General features: G+C 34.7%; 1 protein-coding gene across 2 annotated transcripts in view; it reads left to right on the top strand.

Annotated features, from left to right (window-relative positions):
• PDHX (pyruvate dehydrogenase complex component X) overlaps positions 1-17318 on the top strand; it is a 90390-nt gene extending 73072 nt beyond the window's left edge. For both annotated transcript variants that reach the window (XM_084520395.1, XM_084520394.1), the window contains 6 exons: positions 1984-2167; positions 2837-2984; positions 5237-5295; positions 8084-8242; positions 13526-13590; positions 15590-17318. In XM_084520395.1, coding sequence (XP_084376521.1) covers positions 1984-2167; positions 2837-2984; positions 5237-5295; positions 8084-8242; positions 13526-13590; positions 15590-15854 — 880 coding nt within the window. In that variant the 3' untranslated portion in view covers positions 15855-17318. The remainder of the gene's footprint in view (positions 1-1983; positions 2168-2836; positions 2985-5236; positions 5296-8083; positions 8243-13525; positions 13591-15589) is intronic.
• The last annotated feature ends 211 nt before the right edge of the window (positions 17319-17529 follow it).

The raw sequence follows: 17529 nt of genomic DNA, 5'->3' as shown, positions 1-17529 counted from the left end.
TTTCCAGTTTTGATGAGATGTCACTTCTTGGCGTTGTACAGAAATGTTTAATTTGATATATTGTGGTGCCTCCTCCATCTTATGTTCAGGCTCCCAGTCTTGCACCCATGACAGTCATAATATTGATCTGCCTATTTTTCTTTAATCTGTTAAGTCATGTGGAGTAGGTCGTTTAAAAAATAAAAAATGTCTATCTTGTACTTGCGCGAAATTCAAAAACTTCTCAGTGAATATTCTAGTCTAAAAATAAGCTCAATTCTAGCAATAATTTTTTCAGTTAACACACTGAAAGCTATCAAAATCATTAAAGCATTTTGACTTGGATATGGTAGGTAGGGCCATCTGTTTCGTATGCCATTTGTATAATACATGGAAGTAATTTTAAAACATTTTCTTAACTTTAAATATATAAAAAGTTATTAAAGCTTTATCCTATGTAATATGGGAATAATATAATGAACAGATGGTCTGTCTTATGGCTGCCAAGTTAAAACCCTTAAGTGATTTTTGGTAGCTTGTAGTATGTTAAGTAGGAAAGTTGCATTACATCATGTAGTTTTTTTTTTTTTTTAATCTGAAATTGTAATGCTAGAGACGGTTTTTATTCAGTGAAATCTAACCATCTTTCTCCCTCCCATGTGGTAATTATGTTAAACATTAAATACTTTTAAAAGAAATGCTAGCATGTAATTCTGGAAAAAACAAGTAACAGCTTTAGTGATGAATTACTCAGCAAAGAGTAATAGATATATAGAAAACAAGGAGCTTTTCAGGTTTTAATTCTTGGCTCTGGATTGCTATTGTTAAGAAAAAATACAAGTCCATTCACATTGTTCTGTGGTTCTGAGATTTTGCCCCTTCACAAAAAATTAATAGCATATAAACTATTGACACTCACTGAAGAATAAACTCTCTCTTGAGCAGTAATTAATGAAAGTAGAAAGCCTTTTTGTTTGGTATGTCTTATATTTAGAAGCCGTGCTGTGGTTGTCAGTAGTCTGATTTTTACACTTGCTTTTGATTTCCTCTACCAATTTATGTAATAAACCTTTGTGTACATACTGTGGTGATGGCTTCATGCAGTGATAGAGGATTATGTAGGGTACGTGATACTAGGTTTTGTTATCAGATCCAGAGCATAAAGATAGGTGATCCATGACTGATACAGCTCTTTTGCCAAGTCCCTGGTAGAGACAGATTTTATTAGCGTAGCTTATTTTACTTGCAGTTGGCAGTACTGGTGTAAATATAATTTTATCTGTTTCACCTCATACATGCAACAGTATTTAGCATGTAGCTATATAAATGCAATGCACCTTTGTAGGTATAGGATTGTAGCTTAAGGATATGAGTTTTCCTTACATGTATGTCTTCAGCATGGTGCTATCTTTCAAACTGTATATGAAGTGTGAACTTGTATACTACCTATACGTTTGTGCATATTTATGTCAGGAAGGTACAGAGAAATGATTGATAAATGTAATGCTTAATTTCCTGTGACCATTATTTATAAAGTAGCATTAGAAACCTACCATAATTATCACAAAATAATTTGTTTAGTTGAAGTGGTCCCAAGTATAACAAATGAAATAGCTTGTATTTGAGATTTTCAGAACTTTATAGCCTAAGTAAATGTACTCTGATATCTTATTTACAAGAATTGTTAGTGCAATTTACAAATTGTCTTATACACTGACAATTAGTGATGACAAACATGCTTTTCTGACACAAATGTTTTGTGTTACTGCATATTCAAAAAAAACTTTATTAATAGAAATTAATGAGATAATTTACTGTAACTCAGGATATCAATAAAGAAACAGTAATTGTATCAGTTTAAAAATCATCTTCTTAACGTTTGGTTTATCAACAGAAATTTAAATGCACAAAATTTCCCAACAAATTAGTGATGGAGTAGTAATACTTTGGGAATTTTTGAAACTGTTTCTTCTTTGTCAGTATTTCACTGTGTTTAATCACCAGGGATGCTCTCAAACTTCTGCAAGAGAAGCAGAAGGGCAAACCCAGTGAATTGAAACCTGTGGTTTCTCCAGCTCCTCCCCAGCCTAGTGCAGTGCCTTCTGCTTCGCAAGCAACAGCTGTGACTTCTGCTTATCCAAGGCCAGCAGTTCCACCACTTTCCACACCAGGACAACCAGCTGCACCGGTAATGTTTCTTTAAAGTCCTTAACTTTATTAGAGGTAAATATTGCCACTGCTGCTTAGTGCTGAAAGCCACTGCTTTCTTAAAAGATGATTTGCTTCTATGAAGAAGTTGGGGAAACTTTTTGTACTGAAACATTACTGAATGTATCTTGGGGAGAGAGAGAGGAAGAATAAGGAAAAAGATATACAGTGAAACCTGTCTGAAGCAACTACTCTGAGAACTGGAAAAGTAGTAATTCACTGAGGAAATATGTATTATAATCTATAGGGAACCAAGCATAGTCTGAGCAATATGTCAGGTCTGGTAGATGGAGAAGCGTGCTTACATACCCTGGCTGAGAACTGAAGCCTGAATATTTGGACATATCTTTTTTGAAGACGTCTGCTGGAATTAATTTTAGGATTAATTCTATACTGTAAAGTGAAACTGTCTTTGTTCTGTAAAACCTGTTAATTTAATCCAAATTCAGTGGAATAGACTAGAACACTCACTGATCTTAATCATGTTACTTTCTGTAGTTGGAATGTGCTGCTTTCTGATCCTCATAGGTGAAATTTAAAGTGAACGGGAGCCACCAATGATAACGCATCAGTATTGGGAATTTTGTTTCAGCAAAGGGAATGTATGTTTGCTCTTGATATTTAATGTGTAGTATTTGATTTCTTTCAGGGCACGTTCACAGAAATCCCAGCTAGCAACATTCGAAGAGTTATTGCTAAAAGATTAACAGAGTCTAAAACTACTATACCTCATGCATATGCTGCTGCTGACTGTGACATTGATGCTATTTTGAAATTAAGAACTGAATTGGCCAAAGGTTAGTGGTTAAACTGACTTACTATTGCATGTGGTACTAATGTGTACTTTGCCTTGTTCATATCACCTTGTGTCCAGGAGGTGGTGGACAGAGCATGATGGTATTTTGGGGGTTTTGTATGTCGGACTCAAGCTATAGTCCTGTGTGATTAGTGGAACTGGGTAGCTTGTCAAGATACAGGAAGACAGAGCTGTTACTTTGCCAGCTAACACAATGGTTTGTAGACAACTGCAGAAGACTATGCATTGTCCAGTTGGTTTTTGTTTTATTCCACCCAGATACAGGACTATTTAGATTTTTTTTTTATGGCTTAAAAACTCTTCTTGTGAAAGATAACAGGGGAAGCTTTAAATTAAAATACCCTCGTGTACTATCCTTCGGGTACAAAGTTAAAGTTTTTAGTTTTGCTGGCTTCTTCACTGGATTTATTGGAAAAGGGAAAGCTAATACAGTCTCTCAAATTCTTGTTGAGAATGGCTTTATCCATGATAAGAAGAGAAAGTTCTTAACCCCTGCCGGCCAATGCATGGTAAATTCCCCTTGAAGACAGATAGTAATGGTGTTAATGGGAGTAAGGCAGTTATCTCTTTCAACAAAAAACTTAGATACATGCTTAAGTCTATGTTAAGATGGTAGGTAAACAGAAATCTTTCATGCAGAGAACTGGATAATTTTGAAATACACATTGACAATTGAATCAAGCGCTATAAATCTTATTATATGTAACGTGGAAATTCCAATTTTCATGTGTCACTGTTTAATTTATACAAAAATATATTTGTATAAGACTAAGAAATGAAGTTTTTACTTTTTGTCACAACTTGTATTCACTGAAATGGTATGTTTAGAAAATATTGTGGAAGTTTAAGGTAATAATCAAAGATTGCTTTGATATTACTAAAATAGTTCTTGTTTTTCTTAAAATCAGTTAAGTGTGCTGTGCAATAGGATTTCTTAATATTTTCAAAATTAACAATGCAGACTAGAATCTTTCTACCCAATTTTCACATCAGTGAAGTACAATTGACATGTATTTAAAAAGGCAAGTTTTTTTCTCATGCTGCAGTTCCGTCAATCCAGTTTGGTACTTGTAGATTCCCTGGTGTTATATTAGAGTTCTGGGTTTCTTCTAATGGCTAACATTGCAAGTCAATTATGTGGCAAAATGGTCACTTGGTTAATTCCTCTAAATTAATGATCACTTGAGAAATTTACATAATTATCTGTAAATGATTTTCCCATCAGAGAAGCAATCCTAAAGACATGTATATTTATTACATGCCATAAGTCAGTCTCAAAAATTAAGTAGTTTTGCTTCTTGATCTGTGACAGCAGTCATGATGGCAGCAGAGTAATTTACCTTTTTCATTATAAGCATGATGAATTTAATATTGTGTAAATACCATATCTTCAGGATAATTCTATAGCAACTATGGAATATTTTGCATTGTGTCTGTAGGCTTTGCTTCTGTTGGCAGCCATGATCATTATTAGTACTTTGGTCTCCTAAAGCTTTGAAAGATGCATTGTTTCCATTCCTTCTTCCAAGTTTTGGGGGAAAGGAAACAAATGTACTAAGTGATATGCAGTATTTCTTATGCTTAAGAGGAATGGATATATATATATATATTTTTTTTTTACTTAAGGTTACCTTATATGTTTCTAGCTAATATTGACTTCTTTGTGTGTAGTTTTGCTTATTAACTTGCTTACTTGCATATTATTTTGCAGCTTGCTTTAAAAGATAGCATTAACTCAATTTAAGGATTCGCAGGTGCCTTCACCTTGCTAATTCTTACATTGCAGGGCTACAAGGGTCACTGGAGAATGACATACTTGTGATTCATAGCTGAACAAAAGCTGATCTTTGCAATTATTCCAGTTTATGCATTACAGTACACAAAGAATGGCAGTCTTCAGTATTATCTTTGTGTATTTAGATCCTACAATAGTCTTCTACATGGAAAGTAAATATATGAAACATAAAACACATATGGAATACTTCTCATTAGAGCTACTCTGACTTTATATCAAAAGCTAGAAAGGATGTCTATGCTGAGGAGACTTCTCTTTCTTGATATTCCTTTTGTTCTAAGGGGAGAAAGTGTTCTCACTTTTATGATAGTAATTTAAAGACGAGTTACTTTCTGACAATGTTTCTAAGAAGCAAATCTGCTGAATTGCTGGAATCTTTTCATTACACAGGTCTGATAAACACATCTTAAGGGCAATGATTTTTTTTCTTTTTGCAGATGACATTAAAGTGTCTGTAAATGATTTTATTATCAAGGCAACAGCAGTTACTCTGAAGGTAAGTGAATAATTGACTTCAATAATTTAATAATTGAATTTTATGATTGATCATCAGTTACTAAATGAATATGAGAATTCTTAAATTATTGAAAATAAACACATTTTTCTCTATTGCTATTCACATTACATTGTTGTACTGTGTTAAAATAGTACTTGATGTGAATATATACTCTTAATCACTGATGACAAAGGAAACAGTGGGTCTTACAATTGAACAAAAGCTTTTTCTTTCCATGTAAACTTGTTTTGGAGTTATTATTTTATGTCTTCTGATTTAAGTATTTTTTTTTCTGTAGAAATATTATGACCTTTGCATTCATTTGGGTATAAGATTTCAAATGCTTGGTTTTCCACATTGCAGTTTCTTTTGATTATTTTTTCCCCTTTCCCCTCCCTTTTTTCTAAAAAGTTTACTTTTTAAATTTATCTAAAGTAATAAATCTAAAATAGTAAACTAGCTTTGTGTAACTGTGATTCAAAGAAATTCACATTTAAGCTCAACGTGAAAACAGACTTAATTTTCCCTTATGTGAAGAGCATAGCAGCCTACATACGTTATTAAAGATATACATATGGAAAGACCTCTACTCTGGTTTGGGTAAAATGTTAAAACCACGTTATTTATAAATGTGTGGGTTAGATAATCTAAACTTCTCTGTAATACAGGTGTCCTGGTTTCAGTTAGCACAGAATTAATTTTCTTCCTAGTAGCTGGTGGAATGCTGTGTTTTGGCTTAGAATGAGAAGAGTGCTGATAACACCCCGATGCTTTAATTGTTGCAGAGCAGTGCTTATACTAAGCCAAGGACATCTCAGCCTTTGCTCTGTCCTGCCAACGGGCAGGCTGGGGGGGTGCAGTAAGAGCTGGGAGGGGACAGACCCAGGACAGGTGACCCAAACTAGCCAAAGGGGTATTCCATACCATCTGACGTCATGCTAAACAATATATAGGGGTGGCTAGCCGGGGGGAGGGGGCCGGACTGCTCGGGGTTAAGCTGGGCATCGGTCAGCGGGTGGTGAGCAATTGCATTGTGCATCACTTGTTTGTACATATTATTAGTAGTAGTACTATTATCATCATTGTATTATTATTATTATTATTATTATTATTATTATTATTATTATTATTATTATTATTATTATTATTATTATTATTATTATTATTATTTTCCTGTCTTATTAAACTGTCTTCATCTCAACTCACGAGCTTCACTTTCCATTTCTCTCCCCCGTCCCAGAGAGGGAGGGGGGAGGGTGAGCGAACGGCTGCGTGGTGTTTAGCTGCCAGCCGGGTTAAACCACGACAGGTAAAGGTTTGTTTGCTTGTAGTTGAAACAATGAAATAACTTTCTGGAAAAAAAAGTCTTGATTTTTAAAATTCTTAGAGTATTTCGATCACAACCCTTATCAACCATTTTTAAGGTTAATTATCCAATTTGGGGCTTTAAGACACTTGATTTCAGGACATATTCTTTTTTTCCCACATTCCAACAATGAATATTTTCCAACATTCCAACAATGGCTTAGACAAGTTGTGACAGAAGCATAATTTTCATCTTCTCCTAATGACATGTGAAGCTTAGACTGAAATGTATTGCTTAAAATTGGTTAATGTTATGTGGCCAATATCGTTCATTCAGTTACTTAGTATTGTACTCAGTGGTTCAGGAGTTATACCCATAATGCTGAAGTGACAAGTTACCCCTTCTCTTATGTTAGAGAAGAAGAACTGGAACAAAAAATGAGAGTTCCTATACACAGACTGGATTATTTTTAATTGTTTTTTATACTTGATTTTTTTCTTCCTTTTTTTCCATTAAATAAATTATGTGATAGTGTTAGTTAGTGTCTTGATGAATGAAGCTTAGCTGTGTGTACCTCCCATAACTTTTTTTCTGGAATATCTTCTGCACTGTGGTGTCAGTTTTCAATTTCTTAATTCTGAGTTTCATTAAGGTTACTCAATACTAATCTTGTACTTACTGGAAATAGCACCTTCACAGTATCTCTGATCAGTGACCTGAGACTACACCTATATGTTGGTTTGTTATTTTTCTTTTCCCCTGAGCTGCTTCAGCTTTATATGATAAACTCACAAAAAATCATTAAAAGTATCAGTAGATATTATTTGAATTTTAATTGGAGGTCTTTGCAGAAAGATTTCTGATGCATTTTAGGCGAACTTCATCCCAGTAACAATGAGTGTACCCACAGCATATTCCTCTTTTAGCTTTATTTGTTGAGGGTAAGGCTTGAGACAAAACTGGAAAACAACACATGGGTATAGTAAGATCTGTTTTCTATGCTTTTAAAGTCAATATCCTGTGAATTATTTGGGGGGAGAAATTACAATGCTTTGTGGTACTTGTGTTCTGGGTGTCTGTAAGGTGGTGCCAGTGACTCCTGAAGGAATTTAGAGGCTTTTGATAATTTGTTAGTTCTCTAGTAGCACAAAAAGAAATCTTCTGGGTCCCCTGCCATTGTTTATTTTGGTTCCTGGAGTATGTATTCATGCTTTTTGTCAAAGTAAGTTTAAATCAAGCTAATCATGTAAATCTATTCTTAGAGCTTTACAGTGATTTCATTATTTTTTTTGTCCTGCTTGTAGCAGTCCTGATGACAGGTGTGACCTGATCTTTTGCCTTCATTTACAAGCAGCAGTCTGTGATGCACTAATTAATTTGGTGAATGCCTGTATCATGCTATGTGTCTTAAAGGATTTTCCTTTTTCTTGATAATTGATTGCACCATTGTTCTTCTACCAGCTGTCTTTTTTTTTTTCCTAGCAAATGCCAGATGTGAATGTAACTTGGGATGGAGAAGGCTGCAGGCAGCTGCAGTCCATTGACATTTCTATTGCTGTGGCAACAGACCGAGGTCTCATTACACCGATCATAAAAGATGTTGCTGCCAAGGGAATACAGGAAATTGCTGCCTCTGCAAAGGTAGGACTTCAATGTACAGTAGGCTGAGGAATAAAATAGCTATGTAGTTTCTTGTAGTGAAAAATGTAGCATGACACATCAATAAAAAGAAAAGCATTTTCAAAATGGATCTAAAACTGTTTCAGTATTCCTTAGAGTTAATTATTAATTACTATTAATTTTACAACTTATAATTTTTAATGAACAATGACTTACCATGCAACTAAACAACATGATGGCTAGCTAGCCTGTTTGAAAAATAAAACTACAGACTTCTGCATTTTGATGCCATCAATGTATTTCTCTAATTCTTATGAGGTAATATTAATTTCTGTAGTATTTTCAATTTTTAGGTTTGAGATTGTGTTTTGTTTTCCTACCTTTCCCAGAAATTTGTTTGTAGCTGCTCATGTTACATTCTGTGCAGTTACATTATGGCACTTATTACTTTCTGCAACTTTTCATACTGAGAATGTCACCCCAAAGGAAACATTAAACTCCTCTTATAAACAAGCAGTATGTTGTGCATAGGCCAGGTGCCAATTGGTGACTTGAATCCATGGCAATTTTTCCAGCCATAGTGGAAGTGTTTTGTGGCAGGCAAAACCACAATGAATGATGAAATGCTCTAACCTGAGCTTTTCTTTGTCATTTAATGTGTGCTAATGTAAGGCCTGCAGTATCTGGAGAATATAGTGAAGGTAGCTGCTAGGGCATGAAGGTGTCCTAAAACAAGACAGAAGCTATTCTTTATAAATTTTTGTCTTTTACTGAAAACTACAGAAATCATGATAGTCTGCGTAAGCAGAAGGGAACAACTAACAGAGTTGTAACAAAAAAAAAAAAAAAAAAAGACTTGTCATCACACAAAATGTTCTGAATAAGATGTCTTTTAGATTTTCTGGTTAGTATGACTTTTTTCATGTTCCACATGTTGTGAAAGTAAATCATTTCACTAATATTCTAGCCAGCCAATGAGGAAGGTCAGCTGAGATTGTTCAATTACTTTGTGATTAGTGATAGAATGGCAAGAAGGAAAACATTATTGGAAGTGAAATATAGGATATGCTTCAGTTTTCATCCCCAATATGTTAATATTGTGACACAGTATTGCAAACCTTTCTTAGCAAAAATTGTGTTCCACAGCTCCCTCAATGAAAGCGTACTCATGCATTATGTTGAATAGGCTATGATAAAGTAAGCATTTCAATTTCCCTTTCATTTCAAATGGAATGTGTGTAACATAGGTCACAACTACTCTGTACAAAAGCCATTGAGTCAGATTGCAGGTATCCACGCCAACAAAATTTTGCTCCTCAACTTCACTGAATTATTGAAACAAATATGTACCCCTCACACACGCACATGCTCTGAAGGTACAAACTATGAAACTGTATCTGTTTCTTCACCAGTTTTCCTGTATTTTGGCATCTGTTTTCTTTGTGAAAGTTACCTATGTGTCTCCTGTTGCATGTTAAATCTAACTTTTTTCCAGGTCAAGCGCATCCTAGTACCATATTTTCATCACTTGAGTAATGCAATTGCACATATGTATCATGCTCATACAGACTCTATTTTGTGAACACAATTCCTGTGGCTATTAACTCCTAGTTCAATAATTATTTAGAGATGAAGAAAAGCCTAAAATAAAGTTAAATGTATCCATTTAACTTTTAAATTCATAGAAAATGTGTCATAGTTTTGAAAACTTGGTGTAAGCTTGAATTACTTAGTGGTTGATTCATAAGAAGGAGATTTCCTTAAGCTTCTTGCTGTTTAGTTTTAAGCTGAAGGCATTGCAATTGTTGGACTACTGTGGCCTTTTATGATCCTTGCCTGGAAGCTGTTTAGAAATGTATATAGGGAAGACAGTTGTTTACCTTGACCAGCAGTGTCATGGATGTTACTATCCATGTACTGGTTGGGTTTGTCTCACAAAATGGTTCAAAAAGATGTGCCAAGATTTTATTTCTTGTGGAAAATACCCATCAATAGAATTAAGCAGTCTGTTTATTTCACTTGGTTAAAACTGATAAAAGCGATTGTCATAAGTGGAAACTATGATGGAATTGACTTTTTTGTTTGCATGTGGGTGGAGGATAAACTAGCTTGGATAAACTTCGGCACAGATAATGAATTGGTTAGTAGTTATAGTTGTGACATGAATTAATCCGTTTTTGTGCTGTAATATAACTTCTCATACATAGTATGAAGTAGCATTATTCCACTAGGAGCTGTTATATCGCTGATCTCTGTCGGATCCAGTGGCAAGTATAATAGTTGTTTTATAATTTCCAGACATTGTACAGATGTACATTGGTAAAAACAAATTCCTTAGAAGGAATTTCAATGATTATTACACTAATGCTTATGAAGCTCTCAGTAAGGAAATGCTGTAGAAATGCAGATTTTAAATAAACAGAATAGTTGCATCCACAGTTAAGTTCACAGTCAGAGTTTCTTCCATGTTTGCTGTTGAGGATCAAGCCTCACTGGAGAAAACTGAACTGCCTTTCATAACTAGCAAAGGTTACTTAAAAAAAAAAAAAAAAAAAAAAAGTTGTACATACCTTGCTTATAAGCTCATTTAAAAAAAAATCACTGTTCAATACATAAAAGCAATTATAACTTATTTTTTTGTATCTGTAGTTTTAAAAACATTGAAGTAATTGGTAACAAGATGTCTTCATGGTTATTTCATTTTTGTTAATATATTACTTTTAAGTTGACACCTAAACAATGTTTTTGTGTATATAAAAAGCTTTTCTTGCTAGTCATAGTAGAACAGCAATACCTTTTTTAGTCTTTATTTTAAAGAGGATGTCCCATTGGAATTGCTGAGATTTTAAGGTAGATTGTATTTAAATTCTGTTTTATGAACTACTTTATCACTTAAGTTTCCATTGCCTAGCACTAGTGCTTCAGACTAACTTTTAAGGGGAAACCAAACTATTTAGTAATTCCGTAGGGATCGCCTGCTGAAAAGAAGTGAATATATACAAATATATGTATCTATCATGCTTTTATGAAGTCACTGATTCAATTTAGTTGACCAAAGGCAACTTGGAATGGGTGAGCTGGTTTATTTTTGGTTTATATTTTGAGAATATTCAGGTAACCACCACAACAAAAAAACACACGATATTTGTAGACACCTGGAATTATTACAGTTTTGTAGCACTGGGATAGAAAACTCTCGTTTGATCAGGCTAGTAGTTCTAGTGATAAAAGAATTAACTAGATAATGCTGTTTCCCAAGGTTTTTGTACGAATGCTTTAGTTCAGTGTAGTTTTTACCTGGGTAGATGGACAATGTTTTCTTCAGAGCTTGTTTTGGAGACTAGGAAAGCATTTGTGTATATCCTTGGAAAACATCTAGGATTTTTGAGAGAACATGGAAAATCCATAAACAGCAGAAGGGGAAGGTTTTTTTTTTCTGGAAAAAAATCATGTTGACGGAAGAGAGGGGTCTTGGAAATGGCATGGAAAATTCCTAGAAAGCCCACTGAGGGAAGGGAGGAGGACTCCTAAAAATCCTGAGGAAAATGCCTGGAAAGCAGTTGGAAAACTGGAAAGCAGAGAGGGATTTCTTTGAAATTCATGGTGGGGAAGAATTCCTTGAAAAAAGGGCAGTGAGGGTTCATAGAAATGACCTCTTGGGATGGTGATATTCATAGAAAGCATATGTGATTCTTGGAAAGCACATCTGTGGGAGAGAGGGTTCCTAAAGAGCACTTTAAAAGTCTCTAGAAAACACAGATACTCCTGGAGAGCACGTGATAGGATATCCATGGAAAGCACGTAGAAAATCTGTGGAATGGAGAGGGAGCGATTCCCAGAAATCAGGCTTTTTTATTAAAAAAAATAAAAAGAGGGTATGTGGGGCAGAAAGGTAAATTCCTGGAAAGAAGGGTGGTTCCTAGAAAGAATGTAGAAAAAATCATAGAAAGCAGCAGTAGAACTCCTAAAAAGGAAGTAGAAAATTCCTAGAAAACAGAGGGGATTCCTGGAATCTTTTTCTCCAACAAAGTTTCATAGATGTGATATATTACTTTTTTTTTGTGAGGTGATAATCAGGTTCTTTTGTTTCCATTCACTTCCACTTGTATTTCCCTAACATAATTAAATGCTTGGAAACTCTAATTGTTGTTATTTTGCACAGAAGGAGGAAAATGCAGAGACTGTTGCTTTTATCAGTCTTCCCCAGTAACTGAGATCTGAGCCTACTTCTCTGACTGTGCTTTTGGAAGAGTTTATTTTAGTCTTATGCTGTTATAATGCTGGAACGGTCACAACTTGACATTCTCCATGCACTTTTCCACCTGCAGAATAAATATGTTACATACCAAAAGCACTAAATGTATTGCATGTGAATAGGATAGATTTGCCTGTTCTGTATATTCCCATGTCAGTCTATGCTGTCATTTGAAGAGCTCCAACTTTGGAAAAGATTGCTACTAATGGCGAAGTCACCCTGCACATTTCCAGTCACCACTTTTCCATTGGATTCTGTACAAAGGTGTAGGAACAGCTTGCTGGCTTGAGTAACTGTCTCGTGACCCACTTATGGGTGCCATTTCTTTTGGGCTCCACACAGTCCTTTCCTCCTGATGTGATGCGTACTGCAAGAATTACTCATCTGGTAGACTGGTAGACCTTAGACTGCTTCTGTCTAAGGAGTCCACTAAGCTAGAAACATGCTAGGGGATGCATAATGTACTTTATGATATTATCACCTTAGAATATGGTATGAATTTCTTGGGCTGTGTTTTAAAGAAAACTCTTCTGGAGAGTTTCTTCTGTTGTGTTTAGAAGCAGAAAAGTCTCATGGATGAAATGGAGGTTGCAGGAAGGGCAGTCTTACTTACGTTGAACGTGGCTGAATTATATTCTCTCTCCATCTAATAGAAAGTTCTGTAGTGACACCTGACAATTTTTTAAACCAAATATGTTGAGGGGAATACAGTGAATTTGTCTCATCAGTATATTGCTAGATATTCCTGTTATATAAAAACACTGTGGTTCCATTGTGAAAACTGAAGCAAAGCTCATAAGGTGAGAGAACAGCTTTTATTGAATAGCCGATATAGTTGGGAAAATGAAGCTTTGTGTCCTAGTCTTTTTTGTCAAATCACTGCACCTACAACAACAACGTTGCTGAAATGCTCACCACAATCCAAAAGCAGATGACTTTTTTTGTGGCTGTATGGTACTTACAACATCTCGCTGAAGTAAAAAGAATGAAACTCTTATGACACTTTAATTTCTTTTCCTTGTTCCTCATCTTTTTCTTATTTTCCTTAGGCTCTAGCAAAGAAAGCAAGAGATGGAAAGCTGCTACCTGAAGAGTACCAGGGAGGATCTTTTAGGTAACATTCTCTAGCAGTGTTTAATATAAGCAATGTGGTTTCAGAACTGCTATATTCTCAGCCATTTTACTATGTATTAATGTGTTACCTTTTAAAATCTTGATTCATTTAGGATGAAACTCCATGGGATGATTATGAGGGCTAAGCCTAGGCTGAATGTCATGTATTGGGGGAAAGAATTATCTTGGTACTGGTTTTCAACAAGTCTATTTCATCAGAGCCTGCTATGATTCAGGCTTTGCATTTTTTTGATGAACTCAGGTTTTTCACACCAAGACTGTTCTGACTTTTGTATTTGCACATAGTTTTTTGAATTTGCAGAAGAAAGGTTTTTTGCTTGTTTTTCTTTAATTTCATCCTTTAATTAGGAGAATGCATAGATAATAGTTTTTGAAATAAATATTTAAAAAAGAGTTCTTTGTCAGAGGTAGCACAGCATATAGTAACGCACTGTTTTGTCTGAATTCATCTAGAAGAATGTCTCTAGAGGGGTAACAAGTGCTATAGCAAAGTTGTGGTATTAACTCTTGCCATTTGCTTTTAACTGAAACATCAAAACCAGAGCACATAGACTTTTAAATACTAGCATATATTTAATATTTTTTCTATTGAGTGAAGTATTTCTTGCTAAACAGCATCATCAAGGAACATTTTTTGTTAAACAAATTTTAGCTTACCTCTCTTTTTGTCAGTTTTTAAAAGTTAAGTTTGAACGATCATCATTAATATTCTTATCTTCTATAATGGAATAATTGTGTTGAGAATACTGCTAAAAATGACACTTCTGCAGAAATACTGCCGTAAGTGTGCCAGGGCTGCACCTGTCTTGAATAAGTGGCTGTGTCATGCTGGAGGAGTGGTCATAAAATTTGTAGACCTTTCAGTATAAAAAGATTATGTAAATGCAACAGTGGAGGCATGGATGCCTTCTTAAACACAAATGGCCCATGAGAGAGTAACAGATTATCTTTTTCTACTTCTTGCAGTAACTTTAACAGAAGGAGAAGATGGTAGGCCAACTTTCTCTGGTGAACAGTCTATCACAAGAGTCCAGCCCTCCCTTGTGTACCACTTCCCAGCTGGTGATACAGACAAAGTTTTCAAGAGAGAAAGGCATGATAAGGCTTTTCTGTGCCTGAATGACAATCTAAATGCCCAAAACATACTGTTTGGCTATTGTAACTTGAAGTTGTGAGGTTTGATCTGAAAGGCATTTGGCTTAGAATAGGGATAGGCAAAGTTTTATTTGAAGATATCACTTTCCTGTCAGCCCTATTTATGAAAGTAAGCTTGTCTGCTTTCTGCATTTTTAGCATTTATCTTTCTATTCTTGCTTTTTTTTTCTGTACTCTGAAGACATTGTTTTTGAAACAGGCCATTATGGGCCCACAAATATCATTTTAAAATGTTATCGTATGGGGACTGTGTAGTTCTCATGTTATGTTAGATGAATTTCCTTATCTTGGTCATCTTTTGCCCAGCAATTTACAGAAGATAGTAGGCACACTTACAATTAAAACAGTATGGTTTTTATTTTAAGGGAAGGTAACTTTGTATTTTTTTGATCTGTGGTTAGAGCTCCAGTGACAGAAATTACACGAGTCGTTTTATTTTGGTAGCTTTCTGGTATCTTGCAATACATCCAGTGCTTCCTTGGAGATGATGCGTTTATCTGCCCAAAGGAACTTTGGATGTTACTGTGTATTCCCAGGCAGCAAAAGTGTTGCAACTGCTTTTGTGATCACTGTGCTATAATGTAATGATGAATTCCTGTAAGGAAATAGGACTCTAGAAAAAGGTGCATTAGTTATAATTAAAAAATCCCAGGTCTCGGAGTCTGAATATGCCCAACTGGAATCCAGTTCAGATCTTTTCAGTGAGTTAAGAGGTTTGGCCTTCAAAAAGAAATTAGCTCACAGTAGCCATTGGATATGGATTTCCTTCTTCTAGGAGATGTCATTTCTGACATTACTGATAACTATTTTTCTTTTTCATTTAGTATCTCCAATCTGGGCATGTTTGGCATCAACGATTTCACTGCAGTCATAAACCCTCCACAGGCCTGCATCCTAGCTGTGGGTCGAGCAAGACCAGAACTTAAGGTTGTGGAAGATGAAGAAGGGAATGAAAAGCTTAAGCAGCATCAACTCATGACAGTGACTCTTTCAAGTGATGGTCGTGTGGTAGATGATGAACTGGCTTCAAAGTTTCTGGAGACTTTGAAAGCAAACCTTGAGAATCCAATACGACTTGCCTTGTGTTAAACTCGGTGAAGATTGCTTCCTGTTTTGACAACACAGAGAGCTCTGTTACAGAAAAACACCCCCAAGTACATTACAGGGGAGTAAATAGTGTGAGATAGACAGTTAAAATATTTAATTTATTGAATTAATATGAAAAACTGTTAATTTTCATGCTTTTAGTCATTTCCAATGATCAGGTTTTATATTGTAAAGCTAAAAGACTTCAAAGTTAACATACCACATTTCTTTAAACATTTAGTACTAATAGGGCATAATGTTTGCATAGAAAAGTCAATCTCTGTAAAAGAAAGCTTAAGAAAATTTAACAAAATTTAAAAGGGAGTGAGGTGCTTCATTTAAGGGCTAAATATCTAGCTTTTATAGCAAGGTAAGCAAGAGTTAGAATTGAGCAATTTGCTGGTATGACTCCTGATCAATACTGAGATTGTGGAGTAGCTAATTTGTATTGCTGCAGTAGTTTTTCAGTTTGAAAAATACTTGTCTGGCATGTTGCACCATTCAAATAAGATTGAAGTAAGGTTCATAAGCTTTTGACAGAAATTTCAGTGGATTTCTTCATAAGAGCAAAAAAGTTATAAACCAAAAAAAGTTTGGGTTTGGTTTCATTCTTTACTGCAAGCTGCACTGAGGGAAAAATGTGAGAGACTAAATTAGATCAGAAAAAAATTATTTTCAAAATATGAAATAATTCTGATAGAATCCACAGCTGCATTCATATAATTAGATCTCATTAAAGCACAATTAAAGTGTAGCTGTATCTATTTTTTTTTTCAGTATTTTAAGACTACTACTTCTCATGCATTGGGATAAGTGCAGAGATGACAATGAACTTATCAGAATAAATATATTCTCTGGAAATGATGAAATCTCGGCTTCATTGATTTCAGTTTTTGGTGTTACCAATATCTGGGGAAAACAGAGCAACAATTAATTAGTAACAGGTTTTCTTTGGCTTAATTTGAAAAAAAAAATAATAATTATTGCCTTTAAAGTTGCCCCAGCTCAAATTTCTTCTTCAGTACCACAAAATATGAAAAATACTGTTTTCAGGTGTTCTGTGATACGCTGTGGCTAGCTTAAAAAACAAGTTATTTGTGCCAGCAATATTATGATGAAAAACCGGCGTTGATCTTGTAATCTCACGGAGGTTGCAGTATGAAAGGTCAAATTTTGCACACTGAAAATTTGCTCATTAATGTTGTTATTTGAATGGATAGATTAAAGATGTAAATACAAAGTGTTTCGTCATTTGTTGTATATTGAATTGTAACTTGGAGTCATAAATACAGTGGCCTGAAATTTAAATGAACAGAAATTGATTGTTCTTTTTTCCTGTATATGAATATGGAACCATGAGTTTGAATGAATGCATGTGAGTACGGAACCATCTAAAGTATGAATTTGTAATGAAACAATTGTGTTTACAGGACCTGGTGAAAATATAAATTCAGTTAAATTCTGGGAGTTTGTCTAATTCTGTTTTTTATAAATACTATTTTTTTAAGATTGAGAGGACTTGTTGAGCTGCTGCCATAATTAAAAAAGCTAATTGCAAGAGAAAATCTTTTAGTTAATACTGAGCTGACAGTTTTCATTACATGAATTTTTTTCTTTAGCTTGTTCTAATACAATAAATTTCATGAACTATTAATAGTAAAGAGAGAACAAACTTCTG

Source organism: Aythya ferina (genome assembly GCF_964211825.1).
Source record: "Aythya ferina genome assembly, chromosome: 5".
Taxonomy (NCBI): Eukaryota; Metazoa; Chordata; class Aves; order Anseriformes; family Anatidae; genus Aythya; species Aythya ferina.
Note: the sequence above shows the minus strand (reverse complement) of the source record. Positions and strands in the feature narration are given on the sequence as shown.